The sequence below is a fragment of the Etheostoma spectabile genome, unplaced genomic scaffold, assembly GCF_008692095.1.
Source record: "Etheostoma spectabile isolate EspeVRDwgs_2016 unplaced genomic scaffold, UIUC_Espe_1.0 scaffold00003722, whole genome shotgun sequence".
Lineage (NCBI taxonomy): Eukaryota > Metazoa > Chordata > Actinopteri > Perciformes > Percidae > Etheostoma > Etheostoma spectabile.
This window is the reverse complement of record NW_022603065.1, coordinates 1,045-25,414: the sequence shown is the minus strand read 5'-3', so window position 1 is coordinate 25,414 and position 24,370 is coordinate 1,045. Positions and strand designations below refer to the sequence as shown.

The 24,370-nt window shown below is 42.8% G+C and overlaps 1 protein-coding gene and 7 non-coding genes across 8 annotated transcripts; 3 read left to right on the top strand and 5 right to left on the bottom strand.

Moving 5' to 3' along the window:
* Positions 1-317: 317 nt before the first annotated feature.
* On the top strand, positions 318-389 carry trnaa-ugc (transfer RNA alanine (anticodon UGC)). The gene has a single exon. It is a non-coding gene; the product is annotated as a tRNA-Ala (tRNA).
* Positions 390-1,201: 812 nt separating this feature from the next.
* Positions 1,202-1,317, top strand: LOC116676779 (U5 spliceosomal RNA). The gene has a single exon (XR_004328829.1). It is a non-coding gene; the product is annotated as a U5 spliceosomal RNA (small nuclear RNA).
* Positions 1,318-7,727: 6,410 nt separating this feature from the next.
* On the top strand, positions 7,728-7,799 carry trnac-gca (transfer RNA cysteine (anticodon GCA)). Its single transcript has one exon. It is a non-coding gene; the product is annotated as a tRNA-Cys (tRNA).
* A 1,592-nt stretch (positions 7,800-9,391) lies between these two features.
* On the bottom strand, positions 9,392-9,464 carry trnav-uac (transfer RNA valine (anticodon UAC)). The gene has a single exon. It is a non-coding gene; the product is annotated as a tRNA-Val (tRNA).
* Positions 9,465-9,955: 491 nt separating this feature from the next.
* Positions 9,956-10,028, bottom strand: trnav-uac (transfer RNA valine (anticodon UAC)). The gene has a single exon. It is a non-coding gene; the product is annotated as a tRNA-Val (tRNA).
* A 261-nt stretch (positions 10,029-10,289) lies between these two features.
* Positions 10,290-10,362, bottom strand: trnav-uac (transfer RNA valine (anticodon UAC)). The gene has a single exon. It is a non-coding gene; the product is annotated as a tRNA-Val (tRNA).
* Positions 10,363-10,692: 330 nt separating this feature from the next.
* trnav-uac (transfer RNA valine (anticodon UAC)) lies at positions 10,693-10,765 on the bottom strand. Its single transcript has one exon. It is a non-coding gene; the product is annotated as a tRNA-Val (tRNA).
* A 3,510-nt stretch (positions 10,766-14,275) lies between these two features.
* On the bottom strand, positions 14,276-18,959 carry LOC116676778 (microfibril-associated glycoprotein 4-like). The gene is made up of 4 exons (XM_032507668.1): positions 18,933-18,959; positions 17,279-17,375; positions 16,452-16,616; positions 14,276-14,603 (listed from the first exon to the last, which is right to left on the bottom strand). The coding sequence occupies exons 1-4, from the start codon at positions 18,957-18,959 to the stop codon at positions 14,347-14,349; spliced, it is 546 nt and encodes a 181-aa protein (XP_032363559.1). The 3' UTR covers positions 14,276-14,346.
* Positions 18,960-24,370: the final 5,411 nt, after the last annotated feature.

Sequence of the window (24,370 nt, the reverse complement as noted above, 5' to 3'; positions counted from 1 at the left end):
AGTTTGTGGCTTCATGAACAATATTGTATTATCTCGTAGGTACTGGAAGCCACCCGTCTCCACCAAGGCATTTCTCAATGCCCAGTTGTGTTACAAGATTTGCAGGGAGCGTTGTATTGTGCAGCAGAAAGGCAACAGATGTGTTACTTTTTGACTAGATTTGTACCACAGCAGTGCAAGCATTTTGCCAAGGTTCAATTTCCAGCCACCACCATATTTTGAAACCATATACAACATAAGTATTACACATTTCACCCAGGTTTCTTCTCTTATTCGATGATTTCAGAAAAAGTTAAAAGAAACTCTGAAAACGTTCAGGGGATGTAGCTCAGTGGTAGAGCGCATGCTTTGCATGTATGAGGCCCCGGGTTCAATCCCCGGCGTCTCCAGCTAGTGTTATTGTTCGGTCTGAAGAAGAGCTGCAAAAGCTCTTATTCTGAAAGAGAAAAGTATTAAAAGGCAATTTCCTTGTGTTCATGGTAACTAATGCAAAAATTGGTCTCAATGACAAGATGTGGTCAACGTTGCGTTGTCCAGCAATGATAGTATAGTGGTGAACATAATGGTAAACTAAGCCATCTCTTTTATACCTCAAAAAGCACAACAAGCACTTTAAATGTACATGTTTTACAGTTTCTGTTTTACTGTATTGTAGTATATTTATTGTATTATGCTCCAGTTTTCATGGGACAGGTATGAGAACTGTAGTTTCCATTTTTATGGATGAAATAAACTTGACATGCCATTAAGTTTACCCTTCAGCAGGTTGAGATATTTCATTTCAGAAACAGATGTTTTGTGATCAACAAACTGTAAAGAAACTCAATGTTGACACAAAGCAGAGCCATTAGCAGAGGATGGTTTTGATCCATCGACCTCTGGGTTATGGGCCCAGCACGCTGCTGCTGCGCCACTCTACTCTGCTTACAGCTTACAGGTTGTAAAGTTAAATATTTGGTAGACCTTGCAACTATCTTTTATGTGAGCTTCCTGATTTCTCACACATTGATTATTCACATGTGACACTTGTGATTGGCTGGTGTTTTAAAAACAGGGCATTGTGAGTACAGATATAAACATCAGTAAGGAGTTTACCAAGTTGACTCTTATCATTTTAGTTTGGACACCCAGTGAGGCTTACCGTGATGGTTTGGACTGGGTCGACTAGGGTTTTCAGCTGCTCTCGATCAGACGGCTGTACTCACTCTGGTTTCTCTTCATAATGCACAAGTCTTTCGCCTTTTACTAAAGACTTCCTTGGAGGGGAACGCTGATGAGTTGAAACTTTTTTTGGTGGGCTTTGCTTTTTGGCCGAGCCTTTAGTACTTGCTTTTGCTTACCTTCGCTTTTACTCATCAGCTTTGTCTTTATCCCACCCAGAAAAGAGATTTTAGACCTGGAACGAGCCATCTTTTATTTCCTGTGGAGGTCCAAGTGGGAACGAGTGCAAAGAAGAGTGATGAAGAAGCCAAAGGACAAAGGAGTGTAAGGAGTGGCATGCCTGAAACTTCCCAATCTATTGTGTTCCATGCACAATTCTTTAAAAAGAATTGTGGCTGTTTTTCAAGCAGGTTTGTATCATAACAATGTTGCTGGTAAGTCTAAATGAACAATGGGCAACCTACATCCATCTTGCCAGCACCCAAATCTCCCTGCTTGGATAGAAGGTCATCTGGTGCATTGTTCCTGTCACGAGGGCTAAGTGTTGTGGTCTGCTGCATTCCCCAACCTGTGTCGTGTCTTCCCTTTCTTCTGTGTGTCTTGTCTGTCTTGCCGTGAGGGCGTTCCAGGGGATCTAGAGGCGTGGCTTTCCATCTACGTTCCGTCATCCACTCAGCTGTTCCTCATCACTCATCACCCACGGCAATACATAAACCCGGGCTGACCGCCTCTTCAGGGCCAGATCATTACATGCACTACTGTGGTAACTTGGCTCCTAGTCATTTGCGCTCGTGTTGTTGTTTCTTGTTGTATTCTAGTAATAACTTTGTTTTTGGTTCTTATTTTATTTTTTCTAATTCCACACCAGGGGCCTGTTGCTTGAAAGTAGAAGAAAGATATCCAGGATAACTGAAAAAGCGCAGCTTGACTTAGTGTGATCATCGCGGCTTAATCGGTTACACGTTTGCCGAGCCAGGATGAACAGGTGGAGCTATGTCTAGCCAGGTGTAGATAGCTGGGATAAGTGCACGTTCACGGCTTTCTCAAATAGACCACGGTATCGATCACAGATTTACTGATGCAGAATTGAGAAGACGCATGCGCCATATGTTTCACCCAATGAGCAGCAGCTTCTAACGGAAAGTAATGAGGAGGGAAGAATATGCAAAAAGGGAAAAACGGCTCTTATCAAACGGAGAAAAAAAGCCCAACATAGCGGACCGACTGAATGTGTATGGATGTAAAAATATCTACTTAGCCCTTAGTCACTCCACATTTTTACAAAGTTGTAGGCTACACTGTGTTTTAATTGCTTTAAATATGCTAGTTTTATGTTTCTATTTTTATTTACGGACTATAGGCTTAATTTCAAACCCTTATTCACAACGCAAGAACATGTTTTACAACCATATGCACACACTTCTATAAGCTATATCTAATTCTTTGTACAATTAATGTTCATACAGAACAATCAGAAAGGGACAACAACTAGAAATAGAAGTAAGTGACTTCAATACTCGCTGTGAGCATTTGTAAAACAATATTCATGTTTTTTTATTCTTCTGACCAGTGACCGCACCAAAATAAAAAGATTAAGAAGCATTGTGGTGTTCCCAGCGTGATGACTATAAACTACACTACATACGTACTGTATCTAGGCCACGTTATTGGTCCAGGGATGTGAGACTAATTGAGAAGGTTATGAAACCAATGTAAGCTATAATAAAAAAACATTAGGCCCACTTATTAAGGAGTAACACAAACTGTCCTTTATTAGAGAAGGATAAGCAATAAGAAAATGAAATCATGAATGTATTGGTCTCTGACCAGTCTGCCATTATCATCATCTTTGAATATCGCTACATTAATATCGTCACACTTAATCTCCGGAGCGCGTCCTGTAACCTGAGGCTGAGACCACGGACGCTGCGCTGCTCATCTCTACTTTTACAGAGAGAGTGGACACTGATGCGACTCGCAGGTCCGCCGGCAGGCAACAGCCACCGACCAGCGGCCACACACCAGGCTTTGACACAGTACTGTCCCACCGGGAAAGGTCCCACTCCGCATCAGGGTGCCAGTGCAACCATTTCTAACATCTAAACAACTGTAGTAGGGTTTAAATAAAACTCGCGACAACAATAGTGACAAGTAGGCTAATGTATGTTAATAAAAATAAAGCAGAACACATGCAGAAGACAACAGAATAACTGTTAAACACGTTTATTTCGGATCAGACGGCAGCTGATTTGACACATGAGACTCCAGGATTAATCTTAGCCTGGCTGTTAGCCTGCTCTGGACCAGGCTAGCCACAAAGAATTAATCTCCATGGTAACTTGGCTGGGTTTAATTTAATCTGGTTTCGTGCAACCGAGTCAAAGCTAAATTCATCCAGGATAACTTGAATATCCCGGCTTAATCCCTTATCCTGGTTTTGTGTAACAGGCTCCAGGTTGAAATATACACAAGGTATGCTTTAAATAACAACATATTAAAATTAAAAGTGCAGGGAGGGATAAGATGCTGATTCACATATGCACACTTGTAGATAATATATGATTTATAAACAAAATATTACTTACAGATGTGCATAAGCATGGTTTTAATAAATCTGATTTATTTTATTTTATTATACATGCAGTTTTATAAATAAGACCCCAGGTTATTTACATGGAGTCTGGTGGAGATATGCTGCTCTATACATGCTAAAAGTAGTGATTATTTACATGGAGTCTGGTGGAGATATGCTGCTCTATATACGCTAAAAGTAGTGATTATTTACATGGAGTCTGGTGGAGATATGCTGCTCTATACACGCTAAAAGTAGTGATTATTTACATGGAGTCTGGTGGAGATATGCTGCTCTATACATGCTAAAAGTAGTGATTATTTACATGGAGTCTGGTGGAGATATGCTGCTCTATACATGCTAAAAGTAGTGATTATTTACATGGAGTCTGGTGGAGATATGCTGCTCTATACACGTTAAAAGTAGTGATTATTTACATGGAGTCTGGTGGAGATATGCTGCTCTATACACGCTAAAAGTAGTGATTATTTACATGGAGTCTGGTGGGTTTGGTGATGGTGGTTTCAGGGCTGTTTCATGTTAAACTAAAAGGATCTTACGTTTTATTTAAAAGGTCTATCTCTGTAGGGATCCATCCCATAATGTTGTCAGACACTTAGAATAATAATCTGAGTCTGTCAGAGACAACAACACAACCTTTAGTGGACAGGAACTTTACCTTTTAATTAGGAGTTGAAACCCAGACACAACAGGAAGAATACATCCATCAAATAATCAGCATGTGGCCTTGTTTTATTGAATTCATTTTGCATTAAGTTGTTCCACATTCCCCGACATTTAAAACAGATGAATAAATCAGCCAACCCAACTCCCTACGGACTGAGCTACTGCCCCCCCTAGTAGTTATACCTTTGACTTTCTGGCTTTAATTATGACTTTGTGAGGCAACATAACATGAAAAGAGAGACAACTGATGAATGAAATCATGATATGATCAAATGAACAAATGATGAAAACGTATACATTTTATTAAAAGCATTTAGAAACATTAGACTATATGATGATTGTTTATAGAAACATTTGTTTACCACATTTACAAAGTATAAAGGACATAATAGTGACCAATACCAGTTGATTATTTTTTAGATGTTACATATCATGAAGTGTTTTAGTCAAACAGTTCAAATGTTGATAATCAGAGATGAAATCAGATGCATGTGTTTGTGTTTGAGTCTCAGATCTGCTTCACAGTGCAGAGTGTGTGTGATGGTGAACAGACTGAACTTTGAGTTCAGCAGCTGATCTTCAGTCAGTGTTTCTGTCCACAGGAGAGACTCTCAGTCCTGCAGAGGACACAGAGACACTGAGGAACCAGACCAGACCATAAACCCAGGATAGAGAGGCTGAGTGAATGAGGTGTTGAAGGTGTGGAGGTGGATCAGTGAGTCAGAGGAGACTGTGTAGAAGGACAGAGAGCCAGCAGGAACGTCCACATACACTGCTACTCTGTTAGAGACAGAGCAGGAAGGGAGGGCTGTTCTTCCGTTATTGTGACAGACAGAGTAACCATCTTCATCAGAGCAGAACAGACTCCAGGAATGATCATTATATCCAAACACACAGTCTCTACTGTCTCCTTTCCTTCTGATTCCTCTGTAACTCACTGATATATCAACCTCTCCTCTCCTCTCGACCTCCCAGTAACAGCGACCAGTCAGACCATCTCTACACAGCAGCTGAGACCAGATGTCAAATCTGTCTGGATGATCAGGATATGACTGATCCTCCTTCACATTTGTCACCTTCCTGTTGTTGTCAGACAGTTTGAGGTCTCTGTGTACTGAGTTTCATCAGATGATGGAGTTCTACTATCTGTCCACTAGATAGAGCTAACTGACCATCTAATGAGCTGAAGATTAGCCGCGGCGGCACTCAGGAATTATTTAGCTAAAACGCCCTAAACTGATTCCCATTCATTTCCTATGGTACTGCTAAACCACTACAGATGTACTATACCCTTGGCTGCTAGTATGCGCACTGGAGGCGTTTTCGCCCTGGAGCAGTTTAGCAAGTGAAGCTTCCGGCCTCTCTCAGTGCTCGTGTGGACAGTGGATTTACAGCACACACCGACAGAGCTCCGCTGAACATTACGCTAAAAGGTAAGTTATTTATATGATTATGATTGAAAAGATGTTAAATGACCAAACGTGTGAAGAAATGTTATGTTGTCCCTGTCTGACGTTTTCTATTTTAACATTACATGAATGCTATAAAGTTAGTCACAGTTCATGTTAACGCCACTTTCGGGTGGATTACATGTTAACTACAGTTAATGTAACGTTAACCTTAAACCGTGGGTTTATTCATGTGTTTGTTTATAGTCTATTTATGTTCGTGGTGAGTAGAAGTTAGCATTATATTAAGTCGTAAGCATTACTGTGTGACTTAAGGTTAATGCAAGAGAAGCAGGAACTCTGGCACTCTCTGACCAAGGGGAGTAAGACTACCAGTGTGCCAGTTGTTACCATGTCTGCTCCAGTTGTTAATCCACCACCACCTCCTGTGCAGACCCAGGCCACACCTCTAACTCCAGACTCTATTGAGAAAATAGTCAGAAACATAATGGACAAACAGCAACAACAACAACAGCCAGCACAAAAAAAATCACAGACAAAAACTTGTCTTTCCTGTGGCCAGCCAAAGTCACAGTATGAGAATGATGGTTCTTCCGTCCACTTCTTTTACCAGCAAGGACCTGTCAGGTATTTCTACTGCTCCACAAAGGTTTTTAAAGCCTATGGTGCTGAAGGTCTGACAAACCCAAAAATGCCCTTTAATGACTTTGCACAGACAGAGTTCTTTCAGCAGGAACTGGATGCCACAAAGAAAAGGGTGGAGGACAGAGGACAGCAAAAGAGGAAAAGGACCCCCACACAGGAGCCCCAGCTCACAGGTCGCAAGTGTCGGTTTTGCAGAATGGAACTGAAGCAGGGCCCAAACAGTCCTCACATTCACACCGGATTCCCTGGCGTAGCAGGAAAGGACTTAAAGGTTTTGAGAAATTGTAATGTTACACATACTAAGAAAATGTCATATAAGTGGTTAATAGCCATGAGTAAGTCAAGTGCAACCATGTTATTATATTTTTTTAGTTTTGTTCTGCTTTAGTATTTTTTGTGATCATACCCTACCTTAAAATGAATAGTTTAAGGTATTTACTTGACTTAAGATAAACAATTCTAATAAATACCTATTTATCTTTAATAATGCATCACAGACATAGCCCCAACTGGGATTCGAACCTCGTCCAGATAATAATTAAATATTCAGGAAAAAAACTCGGCTGGTTCAGCACTTCGGACAGCACTTATACTGCTGCAACTTCATTGGCTGTCAGCGAATGCCACCTATACGCAACAGGCCCCATTAGGCCACTGGGGCATTACGTCACCCAAGTTCACCGGTTCAGTAGAAATACGTATGTTGGTACACGATCCGTCCTGCCTCCACGATCCGTTCTGCACATTCTGCAATGTGTTTGCGCACACGCTGATGATAATCATGATGTACGAGGATTTACGGCACTGCACAGTCTGTTCCACAGTGGCGGTTAGCTGTTAGCCTCCATCGGAAAGCCAACGATGTTAGTTTAGCTAACAGCTACTTCGGCTAGGCAATAAAGCTGGTGTCCGAAAAGTTGGATTTTTCTTTTTTATTAAATTAAGCAATTAAGATCAATTTCCAAAAGATGAGTTCAGGAAACTTGTTAAATGTATTGAAAAATCTGTCATAGGAATTGTAAAAAACTGTAATTGTTTAGCTGACACATGCAGATGTAGTGCTAATTGTGTTAAGACTTTTGGAAATTTGTTAAAAGTATTGAAAAATCTGTCATAGCAGTTGTAAAAAACTGTAACTGCCTTTCATACAGTAGATGAGATTTGGATACTTTCTCAGACTGTGAAGGTAACCACATGGTGGAGGCCCAGCCATTGTTTTGCTGCACCATAAGCATGTCCACCATGGCGTGTGTGGGGGTGTAGCTCAGTGGTAGAGCATTTGACTGCAGATCAAGAGGTCCCCAGTTCAAATCTGGGTGCCCCCTGCAAGGATGTGTGTAGCCTTTCGTCTTTATTGTTGTTGTTGATACTTGTTGCTTCTTTCCAGAAGCCCTTGTGCTTTCTCCACTCTCAGATTTCCTTGGATTGTGGATGCAGCTGCTGCCGTGGTCCTGCTGGACGCCCTGCACTATTACTGCTACTATTATTAGTAATAGTTCTATTACCTTTACTGCTGCCATAATTACCAACGGTCATCTTTTCATTCAATTATCTCTCTCTCTCTCTCTCTCTCTCTCTCTCTCTCTCTCTCTCTCTCTCTCTCTCCCTCACCCTCTCCCCCAACTGTTTGTGTCAGATGACTGCCCACCATGAGCCAGTTTTAGTCTGAGATTTCTGCCTGTTAAAAAGAAATTTTTCCTTATATATGTAACAACAAATGCATGCTCTTTTGGGAAATGTTAGGTTTCTGTCATTTACACAGTGTGGTCTAGATCTTCACTATATGTAAACTGTCCTGAGATAACTTCTGTTAGGTGCTGCTGACTTCTTGTCAAATAAAGCAAGTAACATAACTTGACGCACCGACACCCATCACCCGCAGCTTCTCAGTTAGTAGCAGTGGCTGGAGGGTGTTGAATGCACTGGAGAAATCAAAAAATGTGAGTCTCACAGTGCTGCCACCGCCATCCAGGTGCAAATGAGCTCGCTGCAGAAGATAGATGACAGCGTCGTCCACTCCCAGACGAGGCTGGTAGGCAAACTGTAGAGGGTCCAGAGAAGAACTCACGTGCGGCCTCAGGGAGGCCAAGAACAGCATTTCCAGCACCTTCATCACATGGGATGTGAGAGCCACTGGGCGGTAGTCCTTAAGGCCAGATGGAGTCGACTTCTTGGGGACTGGTACAAGGCAAGACGTCTTCCACAGCAGCGGCACCCTCTGCAAGCTCAGGCTCAGGTTGAAGAGGTACTGGAGAACACCAGACAGCTGACTGGCGCAGGTCTTCAGGACCCTGGGGCTGATGCCGTCTGGGCCAGCAGCCTTGCGCTGGTGTAGCCTCTCCAGCTGTCTCTTCACCTGGCCAGGTGTGAATGTGAAGCAGGGGGGGGAGCTTGAAGTGTCAGTGGGGGGAGGGGAAATGGGAGGAGGGCTGACTACAGGGGAGTGAGGAGGTAGGTGTGGGAACAAAAGAGGGGGGGAGGAGGCAATGAGGGGGTGTAGGGGGTTAGTGGAGTGGTAGAGGAGGCAGTTCCACTGGGGATTGAAAACCAGGCCCTTCTGCGTGTAAAGCAGACGTGATAACTACTACACTATGAAACCTCTGTAAAAGGCACGACTTGTCTCACTCCTTTGACATATATCACTATACAAACAACAAAGACAGTCCATAATCCAGAAATAGTCCATCCATTGATACACTGCCAAGAATGAGAGGCGAAACGTATTTGGAGAACCTTTAAGAAAGTCCAGTTTCCTTTAATTTCTACAATTCTATGTATAACTTTTGACCTAATTGACTGAGAAAAAAAGCATTGCTGGGGGTTTTTATTCAATTGTTGTTCAGCCCTTTTTCCTGACTTTTCACATAACAATTGTGCCACGGTAACAGGACATAGTTCTTACTTCAAACCATAAGTGTGATTCCACTGGGGATTGAACCCAGGACCTTCTGCGTGTAAAGCAGACGTGATAACTACTAAACTATGGAACCTCTGACGTACTGCTATCTTTAAAAAATCGTAACAATACCGGAAAAATAATGGCTTCAGGTGAGATTCTGAAAAGACATGGGCTTATATATCATTATCTGCATTCAATTCTTTCTTAAGACTTTTTAAATAACAATTCCCAGGTGGTACCATATCCATAGTTCTTACTTTAAAGCATAAATCTGGTTCCACTGGGGACTGAACCCAGTACCTTCTGCGTGTAAACCAGATGTGATAACTACTAAACTATGGAACCTCTGTGAAACTGCTGTCTTTAACATAATCGGAACCATACTGTAAATAAAATGGATGGAAGTCAGGTTCTAAAAGGTGAAACAAAAGCAAAAGCACTTACGAAGTCTTTCAGATAGACGATATGCCTTTGGAGCAGGTTTTTTTGATTGTCGAGTGACGTTCACTCCATTTTAAAGACTTTTCAAGGGACGCCTGCCAGGTGGTAACAGGACAGAGTTCTTACTTCAAACCATAAGGCTGGTTTGACTGGGGATTGAACCCAGGACCTTCTCCGTGTAAAGCAGACATGATAACTACTACACTATGGAACCTTTGTGATAAGGTTTTTACTTTACATAATCTGCATATAAATGTGACCTGAACCATAGCCTGTCAAATTAGCTGTACTGTAGCTCCGGTTCTAAAAAATTAAAACAATGCAATGGTGAACGAAGTGAAGAAGTCTTTCAGATAAGAGACTAAATGTCTTTGGAGCACTTTTAATTTGAATGTTGCTCACTCCCTTGTCAAGACTTTTCAAATACAATTGCCAGGTGGTAACAGGACATGGTTCTTAGTTCAAACCAAAATTCTGGTTCCACTGAGGATTGAACCCAGAACCTTCTGCATGTAAAGCAGACGTGATAACTACTACACCATGAAACCTCTGGGATATGGTCAACCTTAGCATGACTGGTATATAAATGTGATCTTAACCATACTGTAAAAATAATGGATGGAGCTCCGGAGGAGATGAAAATGCCTTTGGAGCTTCAACCAAGTCTTCATTTCTGACACTCTTTATGGTTCTTGGAGACGCCCAAGGCCTTAAACTTAAAGGGAACGGGACTTGCTGTAAAGGTCTAATCTGAAATACGTCTTGAGATCTGACCTTACAACAGGAAAACCTGTTGTTAGGTGTCAAGTTAAAAAGACTTTTCAACTGACACCTGCCAGTTAGTAACAAGACATAGTTTATACTGTAAACCAAAAGTCTGGTTCCACTGGGGATTGAACTCAGGACCTTCTGCGTGTAAAGCAGACATGATAACTACTACACTATGGAACCTCTGTAACTAGGTTATCTTTAACATAATCGGAACAATACTGTGAATAAAATGGATGGAGGTCAGGTTCTAAGAAGTGAAACCAAAGCAAAAGTAGTGAAGAAGTCTTTCAGATAGACAATATGTCTTTGGAGCAGGTTTTTTTTGATTGTCGAGCGTAGTTCACTCCCTTTTTTCAGACTTTTCAAGGGACACCTGCCAGGTGGTAAGAGGACGTGTTTCTTACTTTAAACCTTAAATTTGGTTTCACTGGGGATTAAACCCAGGACCTTCTGTGTGAAAAGCAGACATGATAACTACTACGCTACGGAACCTCTTTGTTATGCTTTTTCTTTACATAATCTGCATATAAATGTGACCTGAACCATAGCCTGTCAAAGTGAAGTGAGGTTTCTTTTCAGCACTGTAGCCAGGCTAACAGAAGGTCACAGCTCTACTGAGCCAAGTATTCCCATAGCTCTTAGTAGTAACGACTTTATGAGGTTCTTCAATGATAAAATTATAACTATTAGAAGCAAAATTCACCAAGACTTGCCTTTAACTGGCACTGACTTATCTCTAAACTTAGGAACTTCAGAAACAGCTGTAAAACTAGATATATGTTTAGACTGCTTTGCTTCACTTGATCTTTATCAATTTATTTTATCTAAATCTAAACCATCAACCTGCCTCTTAGACCCCATCCCGACTAGGCTACTTAAAGAAGTTTTACCCTTAGTCAACACTTCTCTATTAGATATAACCAATCTATCTTTATTAACAGGCTATGTACCACAGCACTTTAAGGTAGCTGTAATAAAACCTCTTCTGAAAAAGTACAACCTTGATCCAGATGTTTTAGCTATAGACCTATATCCAACCTTCCATTTCTCTCTAAGATTCTTGAGAAAGCAGTCGCAAAACAGCTGTGTGACTTTCTGCATAGCAACAGCTTATTTGAGGACTTTCAGTCAGGATTTAGAGTTCATCATAGCACAGAGACAGCACTTGTGAAAATTACTAATGACCTCCTAATTGCATCAGACAAAGGACTTATCTCTGTACTTGTGTTATTAGATCTTAGCGCTGCATTTGATACCATTGACCATCAAATCTTATTACAGAGATTTGAACATTTAATTTGCATTAAAGTGTTTGTACATGTTAACAATGAATCCTCCATGCACGCCAAAGTTAGTCAAGGAGTCCCACAAGGATCTGTGCATTATCCAAAGAGATTTGTAATGGCCAATTTGGCTATACACGTTTGTTATGTGTGTAGTGTGTGTGTGTGCGGTAGGTCTGCGTGAATAGTTTGTTTGTTACGTCACCTGCGCACCTGTGTGGGTGCTTATTAGAGTTTATAAATTGAATCACAGGTGAGGTGGAAGGGGAATCTGGATCTGGGAAGCCACAGTTTTTCAACCTCAGCTGTGTGAGAGTAATGTTTTTAGATCTCGTCGTTCTCAACTATTAATCACTCAAGCCACTCTTTTTGTATGGGCTTTTACCCAAAATTATTGTACACTAAAGGATTAACGGTACGACGACGGCGGACCTCATTATTTGCACCAGCAAGAGTTGGAGAGGGCTTCCAATTTCACCCAGTGGCTTTATTTGTGGACAGATTGCCACCACATAATGTTGAAAAACTAGCTTCAAAAGACAGAACAATTGGATTTGCAAGAGGAAGGACAGAGCCGCGCTTCACTCATTCCGCGTCGGCTGAACCACTCACTTGGACTGAGAGACAGCCTGCGCAAAGCACCGCAGAAGAATCACGGTAGGACGAAACAAGAATTGTGGAAGAGATTGGCCTTCTCATAAAGGGATACAGGTACATCCTGCTACAATTCTTAATAAAGCTTTCAGCAGTTCTGCTAAATCGATATCAAAATGAGTGACTTGTCTGCAGCTGTCAATCAAAACGGAAAATTAACGTGGTAAAAGATCGGTCAAACTAACGGCCAAAGCACTTGAATTACAAATAATATCCAATCAAAAGGAAAGGAATTCCGGAATAAAGAAAATATACAAACTAACAAGGAAGTTAAGCAATTGATGCTTTCAAAGGGAAATGTGTCTGAGGTGCAAACAAAGTATGAAATGTGTCGGCGTCACTTGGTTGGGACTATCGGCATTGCTTTTGATGTGCGTGGTCGAGACTATCGACGTTGCCTTTGACGCGCTTGGTTGGGACTATTGGCGTCACTTGGTCGGGACTATTGGCGTCACTTGGTCGGGACTATTGGCGTCACTTGGTCGGGACTATCGGCGTCAATTGGTTGTGACTATCGGTGTTGCCTTTGACGCGCTTGGTCAGGACTATTGGCGTCACTTGGTTGGGACTTTTGACGTTACTTTTGACGCGGTTGGTCGGTACTATTGGCGTCAATTGGTTGGGACTATCGGCATCACTTGGTCGTTCATTTTGACGCGGTTGGTCGGTACTATCGGCGTTGCTTTTGATGCGGTTGGTCGGGACTATTGGCGTCGCTTTTGTTGCACTTGGTAAACTATGACATTTGATCACATTTTTCAACACATTAGACTCTGACTTTTTATATTTCGACATGTCATAGTAGGACTTTAAAAAAATAAATCCTGACACACTATATGACATTTTACTTTTAAAAATAAAAACTCATAGTACAGCAAAAAAATTATGTTGAAAATAAAAAACTAAAACTAAATATAGACATTAGGTTTTTTATTTAAGTTTCTTCCTATTTTCAAATTATTTTAACATGGTTTTTAAATTATTTTCTTTTAAAGGGTTTAAAGTGAAATTATTATTATATATATATATAGATATATATAATATATATATAATATATATATAATATATATATATATATATACATACATACATATTATAATCATGCACTGATTCTTCCACCAGTGTAGTAAAATAATATTTACATTTTTTTCTCTTGACTTTTGATTTATGAATAAAGTTTCCTCCTCAGGAGACAAAGTGAAGACATCAGATGATATTACTGCTCAGCTTATTATTTATTGTCTCATCCAGCAGATACAGATTCACTTTAGAGTTTCACACCTCCACCAAACATCACCTGGCTGGCCTGAACTGCAAAGATCTGTTTCTACTTTTCATTTTAAACCCATTTTATCATCCATGCAGTGACCACCCCGATCAGACTATATTTGCGTTTATATTTAAAGATAATGGGTCCTACTTCCTGCTGCAGACACCCAGCTGGAGACACATCGGACCCTAACCCTACTTCCTGCTGCAGACTCCCAGCTGGAGACACATCGGACCCTAACCCTACTTCCTGCTGCAGACGCCCAGCTGGAGACACATTGGACCCTAACCCTACTTCCTGCTGCAGACTCCCAGCTGGAGACAAATTGGACCCTAACCCTACTTCCTGCTGCAGACGCCCAGCTGGAGACACAGCAAGCTGCAACTGCTCTAACCATCACAGACAGAAACAAGATTTACCATCAGCTGGTTTTCTTGTTCTGGGTCCAGTTTCAGGAAAAAAAATACATGTTGTTGATTAAATGCTTAATGAAAGAAAGAGAAAGAGATGAGAAGAGATGAGGTGATGTTCTGCTGGACATTGGTCCTGGAGACCTACAGCACGGGACGGACCATCATGCTGATGAACTTCAGGGAGTAGTTAAAACCTTTCCAGGTGGTCCAATCCAATCCAACAGCAGAGAGAGTCTCGTAAGCCCCCCAGCAATAGACACCGTTGGGATTTGCATGGAGACAGTTGTTGTACCAGAACCCCCCCAGGTGTAATCTGGCACAGTTCGCTGAAGAGGCGTCCTGGTCTTTGTCGAAGGTGGAGAACTTCATTCCGTTGTGATGACCAGTCAGGGAGTCTCCTACAGAAACACAACAAGTGTATAATCACAACATTATGAGAACACCTAGACACCAGTTTGATTACACGGACTCATGCATTAGTCTCAGTTCTTGGACCAATTCTACTCTCCTTATATATGCGTCCTCTAGGCAATAGTTTTAGGAAACACTCAATAAACTTTCACTGTTATGAAGCCACCAGGCGCTCGTCAGTGAGTGCCTGGTGGCCGGGTTTGGCACGGAGCCCGGCCAGACACAGCCCGAAGAAGCAACGTGGCACTTTTCCCTCCAGCCCATGGGCCCACCACCTGTGGGAGGATCCAAAGGGGTCGGGTGCGCTGCTACATGGGTTGCAGCGAAGGTCAGGGGCTTTGACGGACCAGACCCGGGCGGCAGAGACTGGCTCTGGGGACGTGGACTGTCTCCTCTCTCTGGGGGAAGGAGCCGGAATTTGTGAGTGAGGTGGAGCGCTAGATCTGGTGGGGCTTACCTCTACGCACAGTCTCGGTTCTGGAACCATACTCCTGGATAGGGGTTGGACTCTGTCCTACTCCGGAGTTGCCCATGGTTTGAGGCGCCGGGTGGGTGTGGGGATCCTCACAAGCCCCTGGCTGAGCACTGCTGCGTTGGAGTTTACCCCGGTGGACGAGAGGGTCGCCTCCCTACGCCTGCGGGTGATGGGGGAGAAAACTCTGACTGTTGTTTGTGCATATGCACCAAACAAGAGTTCGGAGTATTCGTCCTTCTTGGGGACCTTGAATGGAGTCCTGTATGGGGCTCCAGTAGGGGACTCCCTAGTTCTGCTGGGGGACTTCAACAAACACGTGGGTGATGATGGAGATACTTGGAGAGGCGTGATTGGGAGGATCGGGTCCCTGATCTAAACCAGAGTTGTTGTCTGTTGTTGGACTTCTGTGCTAGTCATGGATTGTCCATAACAAACACCATGTTCGAACATAGGGATGCTCATAAGTGTACTTGGTACCAGAGCACCCTAGGCCGAAGATCAATGATCGATTTTATAATCGTTTAATCTGATCTGAGGCCGTATGTTTTGGACACTCGGGTGAAGAGAGGGGCAGAGCTGTCAACTGATCTGGTGGTGAGTTGGGTCAGGGGATGGGGGAGGACTCTGGACAGACCTGGTAAGCCTAAAAGGGTGGTGCGGGTAAATTGGGAAAGTCTGGAGGAGGCCCCTGTCCGACAAACTTTCAACTCACACCTCCGGCGGAGCTTTTCGTGCATCCCTATGGAGGCTGGGGGCATTGAACCTGAGTGGACAATGTTCAAAGTTTCCACTGCTGAAGCTGCGGCGGCGAGCTGTGGTCTTAGGGTCTCAGACCATAGAGCATGTTAACCTCCTCCTATCAGAACATAAAGCATGTTATAGAGCGGTCTAAACCTTTTCTATCTGTAAATTATAGAGTGGTCTAGACCTGTTTTATCTGTAAATTATAGAGTGGTCTAGACCTGTTTTATCTGTAAATTATAGAGTGGTCTAGACCTGCTCTATCTGTGAATTATAGAGCGGTATAGACCTTCTCTATCTGTAAATTATAGAGGGGTCTAGACCTGTTTTATCAGTAAAATGTGGAGTGGTCTAGACCTGCTCTAACTGTGTCTAAGTGTTTCGACATAACTTTTGTTATAATTTGATATTATCAATAAACTAAACTTGAATTGATTTGAAGGTGGCCTCAGAAGTTCAGGGAGCTGCTGAAGTCTACACAGATACCCCCCCCCAGACTAAAGACACATCTCTTCTGACCCTGATGAAGACACCAGGCAGACTAAAGACACATGTCTTCTGACTGCACCTTAGACCCAACTATGTCATCTTTAAAGACTAGATGATGTGGAGACGTCACCTGCTCCTCCGTTGACGAAGCCAGACACCGTCAGTATGAACCCATCACACGGCCCCACGGAGAAGGACTTGTACCGAGCGAACGCTCTGTTTCCCTGGAAGTCCTCCATCTGGACCAGCAGCTCGGACGGGCGGTTCAGAGTCAACTGGTAGAGGTTCTCAAGACCTGCACACACACACATTCACACAAACACACACACATACACACACAGACACACACACACACACACACACACAGACACACAGACACACACAATCACACAAACACACACACAGCACATGATATATATATATATATATATATATATATATATATATATATATATATATATATATATATATATATATATATAAAGTAGTTTCTTGTATTCCTGACCTATAGTACTTGATGAACAGTAGTTTTGTGTACTCCAGACCTTTAGTACTAGATGAACAGTAGTTTCATGTATTCCTGACCTTTAGTACTAGATGAACAGTAGTTTTGTGTTTTCCTGACCTTTAGTACTAGATAAACAGTGGTTTTGTGTTTTCCTGACCTTTAGTACTAGATGAACAGTAGTTTTGTGTACTCCTGACCTTTAGTACTACATAAACAGTAGTTTCATGTATTCCTGACCTTTGGTACTAGATGAACTGTAGTTTTGTGTACTCCTGACCTTTAGTACTAGATGAACAGTAGTTTTGTGTTTTCCTGACCTTTAGTACTAGATGAACAGTAATTTTGTGTATTCCTGACCTTTAGTACTAGATGAACAGTAGTTTTGTGTATTCCTGACCTTTAGTACTAGATGAACAGTAGTACATGTATAGTGTGGTGTACTTCCTCACCGAGCCAGTACTCTCCAGCAGCGTTCCCAAAGCCGGTCTTGTACTGGTCCCAGCCCCGGAAGAAGTTCACTGAGCCGTCCATCCTGGTCTGGAACACCTGGAACACAAAGGTACCAACGCTGCACTGTCATCTCACTTCACTGGGAATACTTGGTTTCTTTTCACAGTCTGATAAAATAACACATCAAATCTCATCCCTCATATATACATATACAACATATTTATAACATACATATATATTTACATATTTTACAGGGGTATGTCTGACTGCACCATATGGACTAGACGAGATTCGGGGGACAACCAGCCGAAATAGGTTTCCTCAGGAGGGGGGCCGGCGTCTCCCTTAGAGAATGGGTGAGAAGCTCAGTCATTGGGTTGGGGGGTTTGGAGTAGAGCCGCTGCTCCTTCACGTCGAAAGGAGCCAGTTGAGGTGGTTCAGGCATCTGGTGAGGATGCCTCCTGGGTGCCCCCCTAGGGAGGTAGTCAAGGCACATCCAGCTGGGAGGAGGTCTCAGGGAAGACCCAGGACTAGGTGGAGGGACAAGCTGGGAGGAGGCCTTCGAGTAAGAGCCAGGACTAGGTGGAGGGTCCAGCTAGGAGGAGGCCTTGAGGAAGACACAGGACTAGGTGGAGGGATTATATCTCCAACCTGGCCTGGGAATGCCTCGGGATCCCCCAGTCGGAGCTAGTTGATGTGGCTCGGAAAGGGAAGTTTGGGTCCCCTGCTGGAGCTGGTCCACCGCAACCCGATACTGGATAAGAGGATGAAGATGGATGGATGGATGGACTTATAGCTCCATATCAATCAGTGTGTACTGTGTGATGAAATGCATTTTCATGTTCTTCTCAAGTCGTTCTGCATTAGGAGGCGTTCCAGGAAGGCAGAAAGACACGGTCCAGGAGGGGGGGGGGGGGGGGGGGGATCTTACTGAGTGCAAACAAGTTCAGCATGTCTTTGAAAAAGGTGATAATATTGCAGTATAAGTATTGCAGGTTATAATTGTTAACATAAGCTACCAATTTAACCTTTGACTATGTGTGGACTAGACTCAGTGAAGACATTGCAGTAGACACGTCCACCTCTGCTATATTCCAACCTGAGTGGAACCTTTGGCCTCTTGCATTGGTTGTGGTCTTCTTGACTAAGCCTGTGTCTTTTAATCATCAGGGTATGGTTTTGGACTTCTGGACTAAGTCTGTGTTTTTTAATCATTGGGGTATGATTTTGGTCTTCTTGACTAAGCCTGTGTCTTTTAATCATCAGGGTATGGTTTTGGTCTTCTGGATTAAGTCTGTGTCTTTTAATCATCGGGGTATGGTTCTGGTCTTCTTTACTGAGGCTGGATTTTATAATCATCAGGGTATGGTTCTGGTCTTCTTAACTAAGCCTGTATCTTTTAATCATCAGGGTATGGTTTTGGTCTTCTGGATTAAGTCTGTCTTTTAATCATCGGGGTATGGTTCTGGTCTTCTTTACTAAGCCTGTATCTTTTAATAATCGGGGTATGGTTTTGCAGGTTATTGTGTCTTAAAGTATGAACCACATACTTCATGTCCCCCAACTATGGGAGTAGTGCTCCATGTGTACCTGGAGTATTTGAGCAATTGGAAAGAACCTCAGAACCAAAACTGACGCTTAGTAAAAACTCACCGTCCACCGTCCTCCGACAGAGTCCATGTACACCTACACACAAACACACAACCATTAGCAGATGGCTTTCAAACACAATATATACAACATATTCACACAGGCTGGAACAAGTACTCTGATTACTATTACAACTAAGACTACTTCTATCTGGTGATCAGCAGCATCAGTCCAAACTTATTTCTGTCAGACATGATCTCAATGGCCCTCATTTATGAAACGTGTATACAAAGGGAGGTGGGGGGGGGGGAGGACTACACACGACAGAAAAAAAGTGTGCACCATTTTTTAGGCTGTGTGCGTCTGCACACTATCGCACAGGACAGGGTGCCAAGGATGTAGTGATGGAGCCGCTGACTCGATGCCCAGAGAGCAGGGTCCAGCACAGCCCCGACTGGAGGAAACAACCCTAACCCTAACCCGGGGGCGGAGGAAACAACCCTAACCCTAACCCGGGGGCGGAGGAAACAACCCTAACCCTAACCCGGGGGTGGAGGAAACTACCCTAACCCGGGGGCGGAGGAAACACGCTCTCCCTCACAGCTGTTGCCTGGCTCTGACTCACGAAAAAAATTAGTAAAATGAAAAAACATAAACTCCGCTACTGTGTGTTCATTTAAATACAGGTCCACCTACCTGTAGGACTAAGAGATTGCAGTATAATCCTGTATATTACTATTATGAGTATAATCCTGTATATTACTATTAGGAGTATAATCCTGTGTATAATCCTGTATATTACTATTAGGAGTATAATCCTGTATATTACTATTAGGAGTATAATCCTGTATATTACTATTAGGAGTGTAATCCTGTGTATAATCCTGTATATTACTATTAGGAGTATAATCCTGTATATTACTATTAGGAGTATAATCCTGAATATTACTACTAGGAGTATAATCCTGTATATTACTATTAGGAGTACAATCCTGTCCAGGTCGTAAATCGTAGGGACGAGGCCTCAGTACCCAGAATATATCGGGCGTGATATTTAAAGTACAATGGTTTAATCATCATACCTATTCTACATTAGGGGACCAATGGGGGCCACTGTCTCACACTATCATCATACCTATTCTACATTAGGGGACCAATGGGGGCCATTGTCTCACACTATCATCATGCCTATTCTACATTAGGGGACCAATGGGGGCCACTGTCTCACACTATCATCATACCTATTCTACATTGGGGGGACCAATGGGGGCCACTGTCTCACACTATCATCATACCTATTCTACATTGGGGGGACCAATGGGGGCCACTGTCTCACACTATCATCATACCTATTCTACATTAGGGGACCAATGGGGGCCACGGTCTCACACTATCATCATACCTATTCTACATTAGGGGACCAATGGGGGCCACTGTCTCACACTATCATCATACCTATTCTACATTAGGGGACCAATGGGGGCCACTGTCTCACACTATCATCATACCGATTCTACACTAGGGGGACCAATGGGGGCCACTGTCTCACACTATCATCATACCTATTCTACATTAGGGGACCAATGGAGGCCATGGTCTCACACTATCATCATACCTATTCTAAATTGGGGGGACCAATGGGGGCCACTGTCTCACACTATCATCATACCGATTCTACACTAGGGGGACCAATGGGGGCCACTGTCTCACGCTATCATCAGACCTATTCTACATTAGGGGACCAATGGGGGCCACTGTCTCACACTATCATCATACCTATTCTATATTAGGGGACCAATGGGGGCCACTGTCTCACACTATCATCATACCTATTCTACATTAGGGGACCAATGGGGGCCACTGTCTCACACTATCATCATGCCTATTCTACATTAGGGGACCAATGGGAGCCACGGTCTCACACTACCATCATACCTATTTTACACTAGGGGGACCAATGGGGGCCACAGTCTCACACTATCATCATACCTATTCTACACTAAGGGGACCAATGGGGGCCACAGTCTCACACTATCATCATACCTATTCTTCATTAGGGGGACCAATGGGGGCCACTGTCTCACACTATCATCATACCTATTCTACATTAGGGGGACCAATGGGGGCCACTGTCTCACACTATCACCATCGTCCCAGAGAGGAGGAGATCTACCTGGACAGGAGATGTGGAGCTGATGGGGTAGATGGTGTACACTTTGGTTCGGTTGCTCTGAAATTTATAAATGTCGCTGCAGTCCTTGGGCAGGACGGGGGGGTAGCAGCTGGTCAGCATCGGCGCCAGGAGCAGGACCACGGCTGGAAGCAGCTGAAACATGGAGGAAGGTATGAAAACTTCTGGATGTTTGAACACTTAGACCTTCAGATTTAAAGGAACTTAATGGGAAAGAGTACTGTAAACGTAGGCCTGTAAATGTACTCTGGGGGGGGGTCCCAAAAAGCACAACGTTTCCAGGTTTACCTTCATTGTGGGAGTTGTGCTGGAGTGAAGCTTTAGAAGCTCTGAGGTCTGGATCTCTGAGGAGCTCTTCAGACGACAAAGAGGAAGCTAAACCTTAGTGGTCAGCACGTTGTTTTAGAGCAGATCCAAAACGGGACAGTTCATATTCATTCATGTTAAATCATAAATACCAAAGGGATTTGATAATGACTAGGACACCAGAGGACATACACAATCAATTATTACAGAAAACACAAAATCAGTTATTATATAAAATACACAATCAGTTATTATAAAAAAATACTCAATCAGTTATTATATAAAACACACAATCAGTTATTATATAAAATACTCAATCAGTTATTATATAAAACACACAATCAGTTATTATATAAAATACTCAATCAGTTATTATATAAAACACACAATCAGTTATTATATAAAATACTCAATCAGTTATTATATAAAACACACAATCAGTTATTATATAAAATACACAATCAGTTATTCTTTAAAAGATACAATAGGTTATCATATAAAATATATGAAATGTTCAGTCTGTCAGCATTGAAACAGCCATAGGTTGTTAATTGTGATAGTATCACATTTTGTGTCTTTAATTTAGGACTAAAAACATAAAATCCCAAATCCTTATTAATATTAAGTAATGCTAATGTCTGGTAGCGGGACACTCACCTGTCTGGACTCACCTGCTCATCGAAGAGGAAACGAGCTGTGTCACTCCGTCACAACCTCACTCATTATGTATGCAGAAAGCACTGTGATGTCACACCTATCCGACCAATCACAGACATCTTCATCACGCTTTGTTTAGCTCTTTCCACCAGTACTGGGTTGTCTACTTTGTTCTGCTGAATGTCCAGAGTATATCTTAGTATATCATAGTATATCATAGAATTTCAGAGTATATCGTAGTATATCATAGTATATAAATACATATACATGTACATGGACTGTTCCTATAAATCTTTACTAGTCTCAACGACTACTCAAAGCTCTGTAACACAGAACAGGAACCATTAACACACATCTACACACTGATGGGGGACTCGGGTATGGGACACGTGGACTCTGGAAGACAGGGACAATGTTTCTGAACAGGAAATGTTCTCGTCATTAGATATGTAAAACACACACACACACACACACACACATGTCCACTGTAGCACACAGCATATAAAGACACCTCCATGGGGGGGGGGGACTATCACATGGACTCTATGAGGGTTTTCTGAAGTATTAGGACTACGTGATAAGATGAGACTGAACAGGTCCATCCAGGAGTACTGGACTATCAAATGGACTCTGGATGACAGGGACATTGTTTCTTATCAGGAAATGTTCATAATGAAACATTTTCTGGCCGTCAGATGTGTAAACACACACACACACAGAGACACAGACACACACACATACACACATACACACACAGAGACACACGCACACATACAAACACACACACACACACAGACAACCACACGCACACAAACAGACACAGACATACACACACACACTCACAGAAACACACAAAGACACACACACACGCACACAGACTCACAGCAAACACATAAACACACACACACACACCAGCAGCATATAAAGACATGTCCTCCATGTCCACTGTAGCCAACAGCATATAAAGACATGTCCTCCATTTCCATTGTAGCCACCAGCATATAAAGACATGTCCTCCATTTCCATTGTAGCCACCAGCATATAAAGACATGTCCTCCATGTCCACTGTAGCCGACGGCATATAAACAGCATGTCCTCCATGTCCACTGTAGTCAACAGCATATGAAGACATGTCCTCTATATCCACTGTAGCCAAAGGCATATAAAAAGCATGTCCTCCATGTCCACTGTAGCCAGCAGCATATAAAGACATGTCCTCCATTTCCACTGTAGCCAATAGCATATAAAGACATGTCCTCCATGTCCACTGTAGCCAACAGCATATAAAGACATGTCCTCCATTTCCATTGTAGCCACCAGCATATAAAGACATGTCCTCCATTTCCATTGTAGCCACCAGCATATAAAGACATGTCCTCCATGTCCACTGTAGCCGACGGCATATAAACAGCATGTCCTCCATGTCCACTGTAGTCAACAGCACATAAAGAGCATGTCCTCCATGTCCACTGTAGCCACCAGCATAGAAAGACATGTCCTCCATGTCCACTGTAGTCAACAGCATATAAAGACATGTCCTCCATGTCCACTGTAGCCAACAGCATATAAAGAGCATGTCCTCCATGTCCACTGTAGCCACCAGCATAGAAAGACATGTCCTCCATGTCCACTGTAGTCAACAGCATATAAAGACATGTCCTCCATGTCCACTGTAGCCAACAGCATATAAAGAGCATGTCCTCTATGTCCACTGTAGCCAACAGCATATAAAGACATGTCCTCCATGTCCACTGTAGCCAATAGCATATAAAGACATGTCCTCCATGTCCACTGTAGCCAACAGCATATAAAGACATGTCCTCCATGTCCACTGTAGCCAACGGCATATAAAGAGCATGTCCTCCATGTCCACTGTAGCCACCAGCATATAAAGACATGTCCTCCATGTCCACTGTAGCCAACAGCATATAAAGAGCATGTCCTCTATGTCCACTGTAGCCAACAGCATATAAAGACATGTCCTCCATGTCCACTGTAGCCAATAGCATATAAAGACATGTCCTCCATGTCCACTGTAGCCAACAGCATATAAAGAGCATGTCCTCCATGTCCACTGTAGCCAACAGCATATAAAGACATGTCCTCCATGTCCACTGTAGCCAACAGCATATAAAGACATGTCCTCCATGTCCACTGTAGCCAACAGCATATAAAGACATGTCCTCCATGTCCATTGTAGCCACCAGCATATAAAGACATGTCCTCCATGTCCACTGTAGCCAACAGCATATAAAGACATGTCCTCCATGTCCACTGTAGCCAATAGCATATAAAGACATGTCCTCCATGTCCACTGTAGCCAACAGCATATAAAGACATGTCCTCC